This window comes from Cherax quadricarinatus, unplaced genomic scaffold (genome assembly GCF_038502225.1).
Source record: "Cherax quadricarinatus isolate ZL_2023a unplaced genomic scaffold, ASM3850222v1 Contig3540, whole genome shotgun sequence".
Lineage (NCBI taxonomy): Eukaryota > Metazoa > Arthropoda > Malacostraca > Decapoda > Parastacidae > Cherax > Cherax quadricarinatus.
In genome coordinates, this window is record NW_027198566.1 from 1 (window position 1) to 20469 (window position 20469).

The 20469-nt window shown below is 42.1% G+C and overlaps 1 protein-coding gene across 1 annotated transcript in view; it reads right to left on the reverse strand.

Annotated features, from left to right (window-relative positions):
* Window positions 1-3: 3 nt before the first annotated feature.
* LOC138852040 (beta-glucuronidase-like) overlaps window positions 4-20469 on the reverse strand; it is a gene marked incomplete at its 3' end in the record, with an annotated part of 34170 nt that continues 13704 nt past the window's right edge. Inside the window, exons 2-8 of the mRNA XM_070081657.1 lie at window positions 18983-19071; window positions 16867-16960; window positions 16407-16582; window positions 12768-12910; window positions 11744-11958; window positions 9576-9719; window positions 4-15 (exon numbers count right to left, since the gene is read on the reverse strand). Of these exons, the coding sequence (XP_069937758.1) occupies window positions 4-15; window positions 9576-9719; window positions 11744-11958; window positions 12768-12910; window positions 16407-16582; window positions 16867-16960; window positions 18983-19071 (873 nt within the window). The remainder of the gene's footprint in view (window positions 16-9575; window positions 9720-11743; window positions 11959-12767; window positions 12911-16406; window positions 16583-16866; window positions 16961-18982; window positions 19072-20469) is intronic.

Consider the following 20469-nt stretch of genomic DNA (forward strand, 5'->3'; position numbering starts at 1 on the left):
CCCCTTTCCTCGGATCTACAGTGAGGGGAGAGTGTATGAGGCAGTGAGGGGAGAGTGTATGAGGCAGTGAGGGGAGAGTGTATGAGGCAGTGAGGGTAGAGTGTATGAGGCAGTGAGGGGAGAGTGTATGAGGCACTGAGGGTAGAGTGTATGAGGCAGTGAGAGGAGAGTGTATGAGGCAGTGAGGAGAGAATGCATGAGGCAGTGAGGGGAGAGTGCATGAGGCAGTGAGGGGAGAGTGTATGAGGCAGTGAGGAGAGAATGCATGAGGCAGTGAGGGGAGAGTGCAAGAGGCAGTGAGGGGAGAGTGTATGAGGCAGTGAGGTGAGAGTGCATGAGGCAGTGAGGGGAGAGTGCATGAGGCAGTGAGGGGAGAGTGTATGAGGCAGTGAGGGGAGAGTGCATGAGGCAGTGAAGGGAGAGTGTATGAGGCAATGAGGTGAGAGTGTATGAGGCAGTGAGGGGAGAGTGCATGAGGCAGTGAGGGGAGAGTGCATGAGGCAGTGAGGCGAGAGTGCATAGTGCATGAGGCAGTGAGGGGGAGAGTGCATGAGGCAGTGAGAGGAGAGTGCATGAGGCAGTGAGAGGAGAGTGCATGAGGCAGTGAGGGGAGGGTACATGAGGCAGTGAGGGGAGAGTGCATGAGGCAGTGAGGCGAGAGTGCATGAAGCAGTGAGGGGGAGAGTGCATGAGGCAGTGAGGGGAGAGTGCATGAGGCAGTGAGAGGAGAGTGCATGAGGCAGTGAGGGGAGGGTACATGAGGCAGTGAGGGGAGAGTGCATGAGGCAGTGAGGGAAGGGTGCATGAGGCAGTGAGGGGAGAGTGCATGAGGCAGTGAGGGAAGGGTGCATGAGGCAGTGAGGGGAGAGTGCATTAGGCAATGAGGGGAGAGTGTATGAGGCAGTGAGGGGAGAGTGCATGAGGCAGTGAAGGGAGAGTGTTTGAGGCAATGAGGGGAGAGTGTATGAGGCAGTGAGGGGAGAGTACATGAGGCAGTGAGGGGAGAGTGCATGAGGCAGTGAGGCGAGAGTGCATGAAGCAGTGAGGGGGAAAGTGCATGAGGCAGTGAGGGGAGAGTGCTTGAGGCAGTGAGAGGAGAGTGCATGAGGCAGTGAGGGGAGGGTACATGAGGCAGTGAGGGGAGAGTGCTTGAGGCAGTGAGGGGAGAGTGGATGAGGCAGTGAGGGGAGAGTGCATGAGGCAGTGAGGGAAGGGTGCATGAGGCAGTGAGGGGAGAGTACATGAGGCAGTGAGGGAAGGGTGCATGAGGCAGTGAGGGGAGAGTGCATGAGGCAGTGAGGGGAGAGTTCGTGAGGCAGTGAGGGAAGGGTGCATGAGGCAGTGAGGGGAGAGCGCATGAGGCAGTGAGGGGAGAGTGCATGAGGCAGTGAGGGGAGAGTGCATGAGGCAGTGAAAGGAGGGTGCATGAGGCAGTGAGGGGAGAGTGTATGAGGCAGTGAGGGGAGAGTGTATATGGCAGTGAGGGGAGAGTGCATGAGGCAGTGAGGGGAGAGTGCATGAGGCAATGAGGGGAGAGTGCATGAGAAAGTGAGGGGAGAGTGCATGAGGCAGTGAGGGGAGAGTGCATGAGGCAGTGAGGGGAGAGTGTATGAGGCAGTGAGGGGAGGGTGCATGAGGCAGTGAGGGGAGAGTGCATGAGGCAGTGAGGGGAGAGTGAATGAGGCAGTGAGGGGAGAGTGCATGAGGCAGTGAGGGGAGAATGCATGGGGCAGTGAGGAGAGAGTGCATGAGGCAGTGAGGGGAGAGTGCATGAGGCAGTGAAGGGAGAGTGCATGAGGCAGTGAGGGGAGAGTGCATGAGGCAGTGAAGGGAGAGTGCATGAGGCAGTGAGGGGAGAGTGCATGAGGCAGTGAGGGGAGAGTGCATGAGGCAGTGAGGGGAGAGTACATGAGGCAGTGGGTAGAATGAATGTGGATAAAACAGCTGGGTGAGACGGAATTAAGATGGTGATGATAAAAACAGGTTGGGATACAGTTTCGATAAGAACATAAGAACATAAGAAAGGAGGAACACTGCAGGAGGCCTGCTGGCCCATACTAGGCAGGTCCTTTACAATTCATCCCACTAACAAAACATTTACCCAACCCAATTTTCAATGCTACCCAAGAAATAAGCTCTGATGTGAAAGTCCCACTCAAATCCAACCCTTCCCACTCATGTACTTATCCAACCTAGATTTGAAACTACCCAAAGTCCTAGCCTCAATAACCCAACTAGGTAGACTGTTCCACTCATCAACTACCCTATTTCCAAACCAATACTTTCCTATGTCCTTTCTAAATCTAAACTTATCTAATTTAAATCCATTACTGCGGGTTCTCTCTTGGAGAGACATCCTCAAGACCTTATTAATATCCCCTTTATTAATACCTATCTTCCACTTATACACTTCGATCAGGTCTCCCCTCATTCTTCGTCTAACAAGTGAATGTAACTTAAGAGTCTTCAATCTTTCTTCATAAGGAAGATTTCTGATGCTATGTATTAATTTAGTCATCCTACGCTGAATGTTTTCTAACGAATTTATGTCCATTTTGTAATACGGAGACCAGAACTGAGCTGCATAATCAAGGTGAGGCCTTACTAATGATGTATAAAGCTGCAGTATGACCTCTGGACTTCTGTTGCTTACACTTCTTGATATAAATCCCAGTAATCTATTTGCCTTATTACGTACGCTTAGGCATTGCTGTCTTGGTTTAAGGTTGCTGCTCACCATAACCCCCAAGTCCTTTTCGCAATCTGTATGGCTAAGTTCTACATCATTTAATTTATAAGTACTAGGGTTATGGGCACTCCCAAGCTTCAGAACCTTGCATTTATCTACATTGAACTGCATCTGCCACTTTTCTGACCAAGAATAGAGTTTGTTTAAATCCTCCTGAAGTTCCCTAACATCTACGTTTGAATCAATTATCCTACCTATCTTTGTGTCATCGGCGAATTTGCTCATATCACTAGTAATTCCCTCATCAAGATCATTGATATATATTATAAACAACAACGGGCCCAAGACTGATCCCTGTGGAACGCCACTTGTTACAGATCCCCACTCGGATTTAACCCCATTTATGGACACTCTCTGCTTCCTGTCAGTGAGCCATGACTCGATCCACGAGAGCACTTTTCCCCCAATGCCATGAGCTGCCACTTTCTTTAACAGTCTATGGTGCGGAACTCTATCAAAAGCCTTACTAAAATCTAAGTAAATAATATCAAATTCTTTATTGTGGTCAACAGCCTCAAAAGCTTTACTGAAGAAAGTTAATAAATTAGTTAGACAAGACCGGCCTCTTGTGAATCCATGCTGAGTATCATTAATCAAGCTATGCTTATCGAGATGGCTTCTTATAATCTCAGCTATAATTGACTCTAGTAATTTGCCTACAATTGAGGTCAGGCTTATTGGGCGGTAATTTGACGGTAACGACTTGTCCCCTGTTTTAAAAATAGGAGTTACATTAGCCATCTTCCACATATCAGACACTACACCTGTTTGAAGAGATAAATTAAAAATATTAGTTAATGGTTCACAGAGTTCCATTTTGCATTCCTTAAGAACCCTTGAAAAAACCTCATCAGGACCCGGCGACTTATTTTGCTTCAGTCTGTCTATCTGCCTCACAACCATCTCACTAGTGACTGTGATGTTACATAATTTATCTTCTTCTAGCCCACTGTAAAAATTAATTACTGGAATATTGTTAGTGTCTTCCTGTGTAAAAACTGAGAGAAAATAATTATTTAAAATCAAGCACATTTCATTCTCATTGTCAGTAAGGTGCCCATAGTTATTTTTAAGGGGACCTATCTTATCTCTAACTTTTGTTCTATAGACCTGGAAAAAACTTTTTGGGTTAGTTTTAGAATCCCTAGCAACTTTAATTTCATAGTCCCTTTTAGCTTTTCTTATCCCCTTTTTAATGTCCCTCTTAATGTCAATATACTGATTCATAAGATGACCCTCACCTCTTTTGATACGCCTATAAATTCCTTTCTTATGCCCTAGTAGATATTTGAGCCTATTATTCATCCATTTTGGGTCATTTCTATTTGATCTAATTTCTTTATATGGGATAAACGCTCTTTGAGCAGCATGTATAGTGTTCAGAAAACTGTCATATTGATAGCTCTCTTCGTTACCCCAGTCAACAGATGATAAGTGTTCTCTAAGCCCATCGTAATCTGCTAAGCGAAAATCTGGGACTGTTACTGAGTTATCGCTACTATCGTACTTCCATTCAATGCTAAATGTAATTGATTTGTGGTCGCTAGCACCCAGTTCCTCTGAAATTTCTAAATTATTAACAAGGGATTCATTGTTTGCCATAACTAAGTCAAGCAGGTTATTTCCCCTTGTAGGTTCTGTCACAAACTGCTTCAAAAAACAATCCTGAAATACTTCTAAGAAGTCGTATGATTCTAAATTCCCAGTCAAGAAATTCCAATCAACATGACTAAAGTTAAAGTCTCCTAGAATTACTACATTATCGTGCCTTGTGGCCTTAACAATTTCCTCCCATAGTAGTTTCCCTTGGTCCCTATCTAAGTTTGGGGGACGGTATATCACTCCTAAAATCAGTTTTTCATGCCCCTCTGAAAATTCTATCCAAACAGACTCTGTATGTGTTACTTCAGACTTAATACCCGTTTTTATGCAACAGTTCAAGCGATCTCGGACATACAATGCCACCCCACCCCCCCTCCCAATACTTCTATCTTCTTGGAACAATTTAAAACCCTGAATATGACATTCCGCAGGCATGTCCCGACTTTTTGAATTAAACCACGTCTCAGTTAAGGCAAATACATCAATGTTACCTACACTAGCAACTAATCTCAACTCGTCCATCTTATTCCTAGCACTACGGCAATTAGCATAATAAACATTGAAAGACTCTCCTTTCTCTTTACCCTTCCTGCTCATTTCTATTTTTCTACTAAACCTATTACTGTCCTTATCACCCAAGGTCCCTGGCTTTTCAATATCTATCTCGTTCTTATTATTACTAGTTCCCCTAGAACTCGTAATATTACTACACTGGGACTTCACTGTTTTCCTGCCAAAACCCATACCACTAACTATTCCTAGTTTAAAGTCCTAACTGCTCCCTCCACTGCAGTTGCCAGTGCTCCCACCCCACACCTAGATAAGTGAACCCCATCCCTAGCATACATGTCATTTCTGCCATAGAAGAGGTCCCAGTTGTCAATGAATGTTACTGCATTTTCCTTACAGTATTTGTCCAGCCAGCAATTGACACCAATTGCCCTGGACAACCATTCACTTCCAACTCCCCTCCTTGGCAAAATACCACATATGAGAGGGTTCCCACCCTTACTTCTAATTATTTCTATTGCTGACCTATACCTGCTAATCAGGTCCTCACTCCTACGTCTGCCAACATCGTTGCCTCCAGCACTGAGACAGATAATAGGATTGCTCCCATTACCTCTCATGATGTCATCCAGACGGCTAACAATATCCTCCATCCCAGCCCCAGGAAAGCAAACTCTCTGTCTCCTACTCCTGTCCTTCAAGCAGAACGCCCTATCCATATACCTAACTTGGCTATCCCCAACAACAACAATATTCTTACCTTCCTTAATGTCTTTCGTCGTGTCGTTCCCAGTAGTCAACTCACATTCGTCGGGTAGCACTGAGAATGTATTGGATGTTTCCACAACAGTTTCCACGGCAGTCTCTTTCTTCTTCATCGTTTCTACCTTTCCATTCGTCTTCTTGATCGTCAACTTCTTTCCCTGCTGTCCAGCCACTGACCAGTTTCCCTTCTTGACCTGAGGACTCAAAACAGGAGGACTACTACGAATCTTCTTGTTTTCCTCGGTCAATCGCCGAATTTCCAAATTCGCCAACCTCAATTCTTCCTTAAGCTGTTGGTAAAGTTGCTCGATGGAGGGCATCTTGCTTCAATTCTAGAGAGCGCGCAAACAGGTCTTCACAGAGCCAAGTACACGTAGTATTGAGTGAGGCTGGATTAGGGTGGTAGATGACAAAAGTCGTGTCGTCAGCAAAGAGAAGAAGTCTAGGTTGTTGCGATACATTTGGAAGGTCATTGATGTATAAAATGAGGACCAAAAATGCTACCCTGCGGTACACCAGTGTCCAGGGGTCTTGTTGAGGAGGTTGTGTCCTTAATAGAGACATATTGCTTGTTGTTAATAAGGTATGACTTGATATATGCAAGTGCATGGCCTCTTATACCATAATGATCAAGCTTGAGGAGTAGGATGCTATGGTCTACTGTTTCAAAAGCTTTCTTAAGGTTGATAAAGTCCAAGCGGGTATTTGTTTTCTCAAGTGATGTGTAAAGTAGGTCTAGCATTTTTATTATTGCGTCATTTGTGCTTTTGTTTCTCCTGAAGCCAAACTGGCAGGGGTTGAGGATGCTTTGTGATGTTATGAAGGAGTATAACCTTTTGTGTATGAGCTTCTCGAGGATTTTGGAAAGTAAATGCAAGTTTGATATTGGCCTATAATTGTTTACATCTGTTGGGTCACCATTTTGGTGTATTGGTGTAATTCTTGCTATTTTGAGTGATGCCAGGAAAGTGTTGGTTTCTAGTGATTACTTAAAAAGTAATGCAATGGTGGGTGAAAGGATTTGAACTGCTCGTTTGTACAGTAGTGGTGGTACTTGGGTTATATTTCCTGATTTGTTTTTCAGAGAATTAATAATCATGGGAACCTCTGTGGGCTCCGTTGGTGTAAGATAGAGTGATGTTGGGAAGTTTCTATTTAGATGGTCAATAGCTCGGGCATTGGTAATTGGAATTTTACTGACGACATTTGATTCTATGTTTGGGAAGAAGTCATTTATCTTGTTAACTGTATTAATAGGCTGGAGTTTCGGTTCGTTTTGTTTAGTTAGTACAATATCACTAGTTTTGTTCGGATTGTGGTGCCCAGGATCTGAGAGAGTGTTTTCCAGGTATTTTTAGTATCTCCTCTTGTTTCAGTGAATCTATTAGAATAATAAAGTGCTTGGACTTTCTGATTAATTTAGTAAGGACTGACGTATAGTGTTTGATAAATTCTTTAGTTGTTAATCCCCTTCTATATTGTTTTTCATATTGATGTTTCATATTGATGGATCTTAGGATGCTGTTAGTAAGCCATGAGCAACATAGTCTTTTATTAGTGATCTGTTTAGTTTTTATGGGACAATGTTTGTTATATAGTCTATGTATTTTGTTTAGAAATATGTCTACCCATTCATTAATACCAGCAGCATTGGAAAATTCTGTAGGCCAGTCAATTGAGCTTAGTTCTGTAGTGAAGCTACTTATTGACGCCTCGTCATGGAGTCGAAAAGAGAACTTATTATATTCCATTGGCTGCTTACAAATGTTTGTTAGGAGGAATGTCGGGTAGTAGTAGTGTAATCCGTGATTATCCCCGCTTTAAGGGGAGGGGCCTAGTATGTTTGCCCATACATGATCAGTTATGGTTGCACTCATCTCAGTCTTGTTGGTTTTGTAATTTTTGGTATGATAGTGTATTATTCATACTGTTAATGAAATCAGTTACAGGTTGGTCATCTGTTAGGCCAAGGTTAATGTTGAAGTCTCCTGCTAGTAGTAGGTGGTGCTTATTCATATGTGTATCTGTAATCAGTGTTTTTAGTTTATCACTAAAGACTGGGATAATATTGTGAGGGATCTTGTATATGGCCCCAATTGCTATAGAGGTCATCATAGTGTTTACTTATGGATCTAATATTGTAATTCAAAACTGTGATATTTCTGGTATTGCTGAGGACAGTTCTGGCTTCTGTTGTTGTGTAGTAAAGGCAGTTGCTTTCAGTTAAATGTTGACTGGGATTTAGATAATATAGATTCAGTTCCGGGTCGATGTCAGCATTGAGCATTAGAGGTCAACTGATAAATATTTAAATGATAAAGAATTGCAGAAGAGTGATAACAGTGTACGTGTATATTGTTCCAGTAGATTATGCAACCTAATAATCATACAGTGATGCAGTAGTAGTAAAATATAATGAACTATTAGGACTAGGTATATCAATAGCACCTAACAGTTATTGCACTAATGCAATAATAAACTTTGCACAGATTGTTCATTTGATAATATACGGAATAGGTAGCAAGGTAATAAAAGCAATATTTAGTTTGCATACAGAGTGAGACACAGGTTAAGGTTTGTAGGAAAGGAACAACTTTCCAGTAAATGTAGACATTATACAGGAATGTATTATGTCATCATGGCTGTTTAAATAGTTTTAGGATTATAAAAGAAGTGAATGCAAAGGTTCTGGGAAGAGATATTTGACTGAAGATAATGACACTTAAACGAAGTATCTAGTACCATGTTTACATGGGTGAAAGACATGAATTTTAAACTTTGCAGCAAAGAAGAGGTTGGAGTTAGTGAAGATTTAAAAAATGAGAGAAATATGTGGCATGAATATAATGCAGAGAATCAAGAGTGCAAAGATTAAAAACCAATGTTGGGGGTAACAAAAAAAGAATAATTCAGAGGAAGGAGGGCATTAATGAGGTGGTTTGGCCATTTAGAAAGGTTGACGAACAGGATAACAAGAAGAAATTATAAATCTGTAGTAGAAGGAAAATTAGGAGTTATCCCAGGATTGGTTGGAGGTGGGGGGGGGGGGTGAAGAGGTTTTTAAGTAGAAGTGGCCTGAGCTTCCAGCAGATGTGTGTGAACATTTTGAATCTGAGTGGAGACAATTGGCATTAAGGATATCGTAGTGTTAGTAAAAGTAACGTTAATGAAGAGATTCAGGGAAACCAGTTAGATGGACTCTAGTTCTGGGGGCAGGAGAATAAAGTGACAGTACTCTGAAGGACGGGGAAGATGTTGCAGTTCAGAGGAATATCTGAACTGTTATGTCCACACACTTCTGGCAAGACACTGAACACATGATAATTACTGCATTTTTTTTTTTTTTTTTTTTTTTGCGGGAGTTACCCGACCTTGGTGGCAGACGACCATTGCGTTAAAACCAAAAAGTTTTCATAAATTAGGGTTTCATTATTGTGGGTTTATATAAAACTTCCACTTACATTACATGTATACACTGTTTTCTGCTGCACCAAAATCACCACCTTCTCCCTCTTTTGGTGTATAGACTTAAAAAAAATAAAAAAATGAAAAACCTATTACATATTAAATTTTGTAGACAAATACTTATACAGGATCTGCACGTACGTGTCCAAATAGATTTCTGTCTATAACCAAAGCTGCAGTCACACTGCTATGTACTATTATCTACCAATTAGTACTTAAATGGAATTATGGACAGCAATACAGGCAGTGACCTGCATTCTCAAGCTTATTAGTATGACCTCGTGAGTCTCAGTGGTATCTTAGAATATCTCATCAGAATTCATTGTTTACTCTGGTTACCACTCTCCAAAAACCATTAAGTATCATCCTAATCAAAAGCCCATCGAAAGTCTAATCTGAAAATAAATATCAATGGTGACATCTATTTAAAAAGTTTAACACACTATTAGAAAACAAGATAACAAATGCTTATTCAAAGACTTACATCAGAATCTTCATGTTTGCCACAGCCTCGGAGGTACACAGGTTCGTTGTTGATCATAACAGACGTTGAGTTCCAGCTAACAGTACGAATGCCTATTTTTTGGGGGTACTGATCAATATTTCCAGCGTCATCTGATACTGCCACCTGTGACAAACAATTTTCTATAAACAAATTATTACTAAGTTTGTTGCTGTTTCTAATAATGGAACAGTGTATCAAAGACTTTCTTTTTCCAATAATAATTTGCTCATCACAGGTGGATCAATGGTCATCCACTCTCACCCCTCATGATGAGATCATCAATACTGGTGGGTAGATCAATGGTCATCCACTCTCACCCCTCATGATGAGATCATCAGTACTGGTGCGTGGATCAATGGTCATCCACCCTCACCCCTCATGATGAATCAGCACTGGTGGGTGGATCAATGGTCAACCACTCTCACCCCTCATGATGAGATCATCAGCACTGGTGAGTGGATCAATGGTCATCCACTCTCACCCCTCATGATGAGATCATCAATACTGGTGGGTAGATCAATGGTCATCCACCCTCATCCCTCATGATGAGATCATCAGCACTGGTGGGTGGATCAATGGTCATCCACTCTCACCCCTCATGATGAGATCATCAATACTGGTGGGTAGATCAATGGTCATCCACCCTCATCCCTCATGATGAGATCATCAGCACTGGTGGGTAGATCAACGGTCATCCACTCTCACCCCTCATGATGAGATCATCAGCACTGGTGGGTGGATCAATGGTCATCCACTCTCACCCCTCATGATGAGATCATCAATACTGGTGGGTAGATCAATGGTCATCCACTCTCATCCCTCATGATGAGATCATGAGCACTGGTGGGTAGATCAACGGTCATCCACTCTCACCCCTCGTGAGGAGATCATCAGCACTGGTGGGTGGATCAATGGTAATCCACTCTCACCCCTCATGATGAGATCATCAATACTGGTGGGTAGATCAATGGTCATCCACCCTCATCCCTGATGATGGGATCATCAATACTTGTGATGAATGGTTTTGAAAACCGACAAGTTGAAGAACTGAGACACTTATGCAACAATAAAGATTCCCATGTGTTGCATAAGTGTCTCAATTCTTCAACTTGTCGGTTTTCAAAACCATTCATCACATCTGTCAGACACTGCAACATCATGGGATCTTGGTACAAAGACTTCAACGCTTGCCCAACCTTTGGACGACGACCTACTTACACTAGTGGCAGGTCCCACTGTGATCCCGCCTCCTCCTGCTTCAACTCATCTCACCGCAGTATACAAGCCACCTCTCTGGCCCTGTGCTGCACTTCCTACAAGAGTGATGGACTGAACTCATCGATTCCAGGTTGAGGGACTGATTACCTCAAACTTCTACTCTCCTTACCCGTTTCTACTTTGTATTGGACTGATGAAGCCACTGTGTGGCGAAACTTTTCTTCAATAAAGATTCCCATGTGTTGCATAAGTGTCTCAATTCTTCATCATCAATACTGGTGAGTGGATCAATGGTCATCCACTCTCACCCCTCATGATGAGATCATCAGTACTGGTGGGTAGATCAACGGTCATCCACTCTCACCCCTCATGATGAGATCATCAGTACTGGTGGGTAGATCAACGGTCATCCACCCTCACCCCTCATGATGAGATCATCAGTACTGGTGGGTAGATCAATGGTCATCCACCCTCACCCCTCATGATGAGATCATCAGTACTGGTGGGTAGATCAATGGTCATCCACTCTCACCCCTCATGATGAGATCATCAGTACTGGTGAGATTACTGCAACCTCTCACTACAATACACAATTTATAGCTCTGGAAAAACACACTACTTCCGTACAGCATGTGACACTGTAATACAATCTCAGGTTATTAGAGAATGGAATGTAGAAACCCACATATATGAAGAGGATGATTTTGACATGTGATATCAGCAACAAAATGAATGAATAGAATAGAAAAAAGGATATATACTGTAATTAAGGTGAAGATAGAGGACAAGAAGATGGAGATAGTGGTGGTAGGAAAAGTTCAACGACAAAATTGTCTAAAATCAGGTAAGCCACTAAGACACTGAACTAGATAGCCATGTAATGAACATTAACACTTATAACGTTACCACTAAAAATATAAATGGTTCACCTCTAGAGTGTACAGATATCCTGGGTTGTCAGACATAAGGTAGGGCCACCAGAGATTAGCATTCAAAACCATAATAGAACCTTGACAACCTGTGGCACTTGTAACGTGGTCACCTGCGTTATCGAGTAGGTTAATGGAACAAGCAACACTATCAGACTGCTTCTTCTTGCGTCCCATCTGGCTTGTGGCAGTTGTAATGTGGTAGTTAATGATGCCTAATAAAAAGGAAATAAATATACATTAATTACTAATGCTTTAAATCTACTGTTTACAACTTAGTCTTTAGTTAATATATTTACTCTCTCTGTTACAATGAAAGAACAAGTACATTACTATGTTGACTGTATGCACTTATATTATCATTACTGCTAGATTAAACCATACCACGGGCGGGGTTAGAACCCGTGATCAGAAAATCACAAAACTTCAGACCGACGCGTTAGCCACTGGGCCAGCTGGCTACAATGAAATTCATTTCTAGTCACAGTGGTACTTATGCTAACATTCCTATGGTGCATAAATATATTTAGTTGGTGAATCTTATTGTCGCCAGCTGGTCCAGTGGTTAGCGCGTCGGTCTGGAGTTTTATGACTCTCTGATCGCGGGTTCTAACCCCACCCGGGGTATGGTTTGTTTGCAATCGTGTCTACGATTTCGTGAGTCTTATTGCTAGAGTCTTTGGAAAGCACCCAGAGAACAGGAGGTAATCAGGTTTGATCCAAGGAAGAGGATGAAAGCTCCAAATCCTTAGTAACAAAAGCCCTACACTATTATTAAGGCACTCCTCTTTGAAAGTAAATTGACCTCATGTGCAATGAGGCTTTTGACACCCTTAATATGAAATAAAATTACTTGTACTGAATTTTGAACTTTGGAAAGAAATTCTGTTTATTAATGACAGAGCCCTTACAATACAATACTTTTACAACACACAAGGAACATATTTTCTTCTATATGACAACTCTGCAAGTTAAAAAATGTGATAATTTAACAAATTCATCTTGCTCTTGGCAATGCCCTTACCATCAGATCCATTAATATCGGTGGTCACCAAGATGTCATCAATGTACGTCGGAGGTGTTGTGTAAATGTAGACAGGACGGTGAAGACCAGCATAGTTTGTGAAGTCAAAGTTGTTCGACTGTGTGAAGTAGCCTGGTGGATATCTGAGGAACAGAGAATTACTCAAGACATATTGTGTAATCTTAATTGTAAAGTAAATTATAAAAACATGGCAAAACTTCTCTGTGCATACACACTTGACTAGATTTTATTCCTGGAGCTTATATATGCACAGGTAATAAGCTGCTTGGTTATAGTAGCCTTCCTTCACCACAGGTAATAAGCTGCTTGGTTATAGTAGTCCTCCTTCACCACAGGTAATAAGCTGCTTGGTTATAGTAGCCTTCCTTCATCACAGGTAATAAGCTGCTTGGTTACAGTAGCCTTCCTTCATCACAGGTAATAAGCTGCTTGGTTACAGTAGCCTTCCTTCATCACAGGTAATAAGCTGCTTGGTTACAGTAGCCTTCCTTCATCACAGGTAATAAGCTGCTTGGTTACAGTAGCCTTCCTTCATCACAGGTAATAAGCTGCTTGGTTATAGTAGCCTTCCTTCACCACAGGTAATAAGCTGCTTGGTTACAGTAGCCTTCCTTCATCACAGGTAATAAGCTGCTTGGTTATAGTAGCCTTCCTTCATCACAGGTAATAAGCTGCTTGGTTACAGTAGCCTTCCTTCATCACAGGTAATAAGCTGCTTGGTTACAGTAGCCTTCCTTCATCACAGGTAATAAGCTGCTTGGTTATAGTAGCCTTCCTTCATCACAGGTAATAAGCTGCTTGGTTACAGTAGCCTTCCTTCATCACAGGTAATAAGCTGCTTGGTTATAGTAGCCTTCCTTCATCACAGGTAATAAGCTGCTTGGTTACAGTAGCCTTCCTTCATCACAGGTAATAAGCTGCTTGGTTATAGTAGCCTTCCTTCATCACAGGTAATAAGCTGCTTGGTTATAGTAGCCTTCCTTCACCACAGGTAATAAGCTGCTTGGTTATAGTAGCCTTCCTTCATCACAGGTAATAAGCTGCTTGGTTATAGTAGCCTTCCTTCACCACAGGTAATAAGCTGCTTGGTTACAGTAGCCTTCCTTCATCACAGGTAATAAGCTGCTTGGTTACAGTAGCCTTCCTTCATCACAGGTAATAAGCTGCTTGGTTATAGTAGCCTTCCTTCATCACAGGTAATAAGCTGCTTGGTTACAGTAGCCTTCCTTCATCACAGGTAATAAGCTGCTTGGTTACAGTAGCCTTCCTTCATCACAGGTAATAAGCTGCTTGGTTATAGTAGCCTTCCTTCATCACAGGTAATAAGCTGCTTGGTTACAGTAGCCTTCCTTCATCACAGGTAATAAGCTGCTTGGTTATAGTAGCCTTCCTTCATCACAGGTAATAAGCTGCTTGGTTACAGTAGCCTTCCTTCATCACAGGTAATAAGCTGCTTGGTTATAGTAGCCTTCCTTCATCACAGGTAATAAGCTGCTTGGTTATAGTAGCCTTCCTTCACCACAGGTAATAAGCTGCTTGGTTATAGTAGCCTTCCTTCATCACAGGTAATAAGCTGCTTGGTTATAGTAGCCTTCCTTCACCACAGGTAATAAGCTGCTTGGTTACAGTAGCCTTCCTTCATCACAGGTAATAAGCTGCTTGGTTACAGTAGCCTTCCTTCATCACAGGTAATAAGCTGCTTGGTTATAGTAGCCTTCCTTCATCACAGGTAATAAGCTGCTTGGTTACAGTAGCCTTCCTTCATCACAGGTAATAAGCTGCTTGGTTATAGTAGCCTTCCTTCATCACAGGTAATAAGCTGCTTGGTTACAGTAGCCTTCCTTCATCACAGGTAATAAGCTGCTTGGTTATAGTAGCCTTCCTTCATCACAGGTAATAAGCTGCTTGGTTATAGTAGCCTTCCTTCACCACAGGTAATAAGCTGCTTGGTTATAGTAGCCTTCCTTCATCACAGGTAATAAGCTGCTTGGTTACAGTAGCCTTCCTTCATCACAGGTAATAAGCTGCTTGGTTATAGTAGCCTTCCTTCATCACAGGTAATAAGCTGCTTGGTTATAGTAGCCTTCCTTCATCACAGGTAATAAGCTGCTTGGTTATAGTAGCCTTCCTTCATCACAGGTAATAAGCTGCTTGGTTATAGTAGCCTTCCTTCATCACAGGTAATAAGCTGCTTGGTTATAGTAGCCTTCCTTCACCACAGGTAATAAGCTGCTTGGTTATAGTAGCCTTCCTTCATCACAGGTAATAAGCTGCTTGGTTATAGTAGCCTTCCTTCATCACAGGTAATAAGCTGCTTGGTTATAGTAGCCTTCCTTCATCACAGGTAATAAGCTGCTTGGTTATAGTAGCCTTCCTTCATCACAGGTAATAAGCTGCTTGGTTACAGTAGCCTTCCTTCATCACAGGTAATAAGCTGCTTGGTTACAGTAGCCTTCCTTCATCACAGGTAATAAGCTGCTTGGTTATAGTAGCCTTCCTTCATCACAGGTAATAAGCTGCTTGGTTACAGTAGCCTTCCTTCATCACAGGTAATAAGCTGCTTGGTTATAGTAGCCTTCCTTCATCACAGGTAATAAGCTGCTTGGTTATAGTAGCCTTCCTTCATCACAGGTAATAAGCTGCTTGGTTATAGTAGCCTTCCTTCATCACAGGTAATAAGCTGCTTGGTTATAGTAGCCTTCCTTCATCACAGGTAATAAGCTGCTTGGTTATAGTAGCCTTCCTTCATCACAGGTAATAAGCTGCTTGGTTATAGTAGCCTTCCTTCATCACAGGTAATAAGCTGCTTGGTTACAGTAGCCTTCCTTCATCACAGGTAATAAGCTGCTTGGTTACAGTAGCCTTCCTTCATCACAGGTAATAAGCTGCTTGGTTATAGTAGCCTTCCTTCATCACAGGTAATAAGCTGCTTGGTTACAGTAGCCTTCCTTCATCACAGGTAATAAGCTGCTTGGTTATAGTAGCCTTCCTTCATCACAGGTAATAAGCTGCTTGGTTATAGTAGCCTTCCTTCATCACAGGTAATAAGCTGCTTGGTTATAGTAGCCTTCCTTCATCACAGGTAATAAGCTGCTTGGTTACAGTAGCCTTCCTTCATCACAGGTAATAAGCTGCTTGGTTATAGTAGCCTTCCTTCATCACAAGACCAAACAATGTAAATATTTCTAATGTTCACAAATTATTACAAGAATTAAAAAAATAAGTCTCAAAAAATACAGAAGAAAGCTTCAACCACACCAAGAATACAAAATGCAGTGTAATAAACCTGCAAAAAAATTATAAGTTTTCAATCTGACTGCATCCCACCAAGGCAGGTTAACCCAGAGAAAAAAACATTCACCATCACTCACTCCCTTGCTGTCTTTGTAGCACAGACATTACAATTCAAATCATCCACCGAACAGAAACATTCTTTTAACACGCTGGCCGTCTCCCACCGAGGCAGGGTGACCCGAAAAAGAAACACATTCACCATCATTCACACTGTCTTGCCAGAGGCCTGCTGCCACAGTCCGCATTCTGCATTCTCAAGCTATATGTGTACACACAATGGCATTCTCTATACTGCGCTTGGGTTTTTAACTTCAGAGCTCTTACCTTGTAGGGTCATCATAGTAAGTAATACTACCCTGAGGTATGGTTTCAGGTGTGAGTGTGTTGTTGATAGCCACTGTAATAAGATTCTCTATCCCATACACCAAACCTGAGGTTATCTCTGCCATAATTGGAAGGTGACCTCCCTCATGTGAGGTAAGAGAGAGACCATTGAGGTACTGAAAAATAATGCGGGGTATTAGTGTTTTATATGTTAACATTAATAATTTTTTTGTTTCATTAACTTTATGTGAGAAGCCAAACTGAGCTTCACTCATGATAGTAAGAACATAATGCCTTTCCACACCCACTAATCTGATCGTTTATTTGTCAGACTGAGCAATTCACTCATGATAGTAAGAACATAATGCCTTTCCGCACCCACTAATCTGATCGCTTATTTGTCAGACTGAGCAATTCAGACCACTCTTATTTATCTGATCAATGGTGGCAGTATACTTACAACAATTGAATTATAGTGAGCAGACCCAAGACGCAACACTACTCTTAGCTGGTCCATCTGCCATCTTGTAGGAACAAAGAATGTACGATCATACCTGAAAATGAGAAAATTGTATAGTGTGTCATCAGGCATACTTTTAATATATATTAATGTTCTATAAAAATGGAAGATTGCCAAAAAAGATGTATATAATGCACAAGGTAAAGTCATAACTAATTACAATAAAACACATTATCTGAGCAAGAAAAAACATAGAACTATAGACTGCGGTAATGGAAAAGAAAATAAACCATTACACTGGCAAACAAAAAACAGTAGTGACATTCTTCACGTCTACAGTGCTCTACCTTACAGTGCTCTACCTTATAGTGCTCTACCTTACAGTGCTCTACCTTACAGTGCTCTACCTTACAGTGCTCTACCTTACAGTGCTCTACCTTACAGTGCTCTACCTTACAGTTCTCTACCTTACAGTGCTCTACCTTACAGTGCTCTACCTTACAGTGCTCTACCTTACAGTGCTCTACCTTACAGTGCTCTACCTTACAGTTCTCTACCTTACAGTGCTCTACCTTACAGTGCTCTACCTTACAGTGCTCTACCTTACATAATGAAATACCATTGCAAGAATACTTTTTAAAAAATCACACTTGGCATGTTTAATTAACCTAGATAATTTGAAAAATTGTGATCCAATTTCAATTACATTATAGAAACAACCATACTTCACAAAAATCATTTGGAAAATGCAGTACACTTATTTAAATTTTTTCTATTAATGTCATTATATGTACTTTTATCTTGATTCACTAAATACAATGGTACCTTGACTTACGAATACCCAAACTTACTAGTTTTCCGGGTTACCAGCCGTCGCTCAGTCGATTTTTTGCTTTGAGTTGCGAGCCAAAATGTGAGTTATGAGCGAGCTGCAGATACGCAGCCACTCGCAGGACATACCGAGGAAATATCAAAAACCTCGATAATAACAATGTGTACCATCATTTCAATTTTGATACCACTGGTAATGTCATCCTTCCAGAATGTTCTATAATGTATGCCTTAAACCAAGAAAAACAATTCTGGAACATGTTCGGCAGGCCAGCTGGTTGGGTGGCCAGCTGGCTGGCTGGCTGGCCAGCTGGCTGGCTAGCTGGGTGGCTGGCTGGCTGGCTGGCTAGCTGGCTGGCTGGCTGGCTGGCTGGCTGGCTGGCTGATTTGCTTTGGCTGTCTCTATCTCCTCCTCTCTGTCTGTATCTATCTTTGTCTCTGTCTATCTTTTTCTCTGTGTCTCTATCTCTATCTCTGTCTCTATCTTTGTCTCTGTCTCACAGGTACACATAAATGCAGTTATACATAACGTAAATTACTTAGGATAACCCAAAAATCCAAATGAAGTGCTATACTGTGCTTGTAGATATAAGGCATAATAAGCATGACTAGTAAGTAATACACATTTTAACTTGTTCAGGAATCAGACGTGACGACTCTGCATCGTGTGTAATACCTACTGGTTTATGAGAGGCTCTCTCTCTGAGACAGAGAGACAAGTAGAGAGACAGCAAGACAGAAACACAGGCAAACAGAAAGACAGATATGCAGAGATAAACACAGAGCCAGACAGACAGATAAATATAGACAGAGCTAGACAGACAAATAGATTGATAGACAGACAGACAAATAGAAACAGATAGACATGTTTATGTATAACAGTGAAAAACAAAGCCAAGGCAGTGCACGATCATCAGATGTCACTCCACTGCTGCACTGTCAGCAGTGGAGTGTCACTATCTTACTCCGTGCTTCAAGGAGTTTCATATATAATTCAGCATTTCTAAAACAGTGCTGGAAAATGGCAATAAAGACAAAAATCATTTCTTCGTTTTAAATACATTTTTCCTATTTAAAAGCGCATAAAAAAAATCTGGGTAGTTTTTTGGGGGGCTGGAACAGATTAATGGCATTTCACTTAATTTCAATACGGAAAATTGATATGATATACAAGCAAACTGAGTTACGAGCTGGGTCATGGAATGAATTAAACTTGTAGGTCAAGGTACCACTGCACTTGATAAAACAAGAATATTACTATGAGGAGAAAATTACATCGACTTACCATGCCCAGCCAATATGGTCGCGAAGTGCCTTGTCCTGAGTCACATCGTTGTAGCTGCTGGGGACGGCCATGGGTATCACTGAACCTGTCTGTAATACACAACATAATCATAATACTAAAGCACTGCAAAAACACAAGATTATGAAATACAACTACAATGTTTCATTGACATGAGTGCAACAACTTCCTAGTTGGGGCACTTGCGTTGAGTACTGATAGTGGTGGGTGGAGTAGTGATAGTGGTCGATGGGAAAGTAATGGTGGTTGGTGCAGTAGTGATAGTGGTGGGTGGAGTAGTGATAGTGGTCGATGGGAAAGTAATGGTGGTTGGTGCAGTAGTGATAGTGGTGGGAGGAGTAGTGATAGTGGTCGATGGGAAAGTAATGGTGGTGGGTGCAGTAGTGATAGTGGTGGGTGGAGTAGTGATAGTGGTCGATGGAAAAGTAATGGTGGTTGGTGCAGTAGTGATAGTGATGGGTGGAGTAGTGATAGTGGTCGATGGAAAAGTAATGGTGGTTGGTGCAGTAGTGATAGTGATGGGTGGAGTAGTGATAGTGGTCGATGGAAAAGTAATGGTGGTTGGTGCAGTAGTGATAGTGGTGGGTGGAGTAGTGATAGTGGTCGATGGAAAAGTAATGGTGGTTGGTGCAGTAGTGATAGTGGTGGGTGGAGTAGTGATAGTGGTCGATGGAAAAGTAATGGTGGTTGGTGCAGTAGTGATAGTGATGGGTGGAGTAGTGATAGTGGTCGATGGAAAAGTAATGGTGGTTGGTGCAGTAGTGATAGTGGTGGGTGGAGTAGTGATAGTGGTCGATGGAAAAGTAATGGTGGTTGGTGCAGTAGTGATAGTGATGGGTGGAGTAGTGATAGTGGTCGATGGAAAAGTAATGGTGGTTGGTGCAGTAGTGATAGTGATGGGTGGAGTAGTGACAGTGGTCGATGGAAAAGTAATGGTGGTTGGTGCAGTAGTGATAGTGGTGGGTGGAGTAGTGATAGTGGTCGATGGAAAAGTAATGGTGGTTGGTGCAGTAGTGATAGTGATGGGTGGAGTAGTGATAGTGGTCGATGGAAAAGTAATGGTGGTTGGTGCAGTAGTGATAGTGATGGGTGGAGTAGTGATAGTGGTCGATGGAAAAGTAATGGTGGTTGGTGCAGTAGTGATAGTGGTGGGTGGAGTAGTGATAGTGGTCGATGGAAAAGTAATGGTGGTTGGTGCAGTAGTGATAGTGGTGGGTGGAGTAGTGAAAGTGGTCGATGGAAAAGTAATGGTGGTTGGTGCAGTAGTGATAGTGGTGGGTGGAGTAGTGATAGTGGCCGATGGAAAAGTAATGGTGGTTGGTGCAGTAATGATAGTGGTGGGTGGAGTAGTGATAGTGGTCGATGGAAAAGTAATGGTGGTGGGTGCAGTAGTGATAGTGGTGGGTGGAGTAGTGATAGTGGCCGATGGAAAAGTAATGGTGGTTGGTGCAGTAGTGATAGTGGTGGGT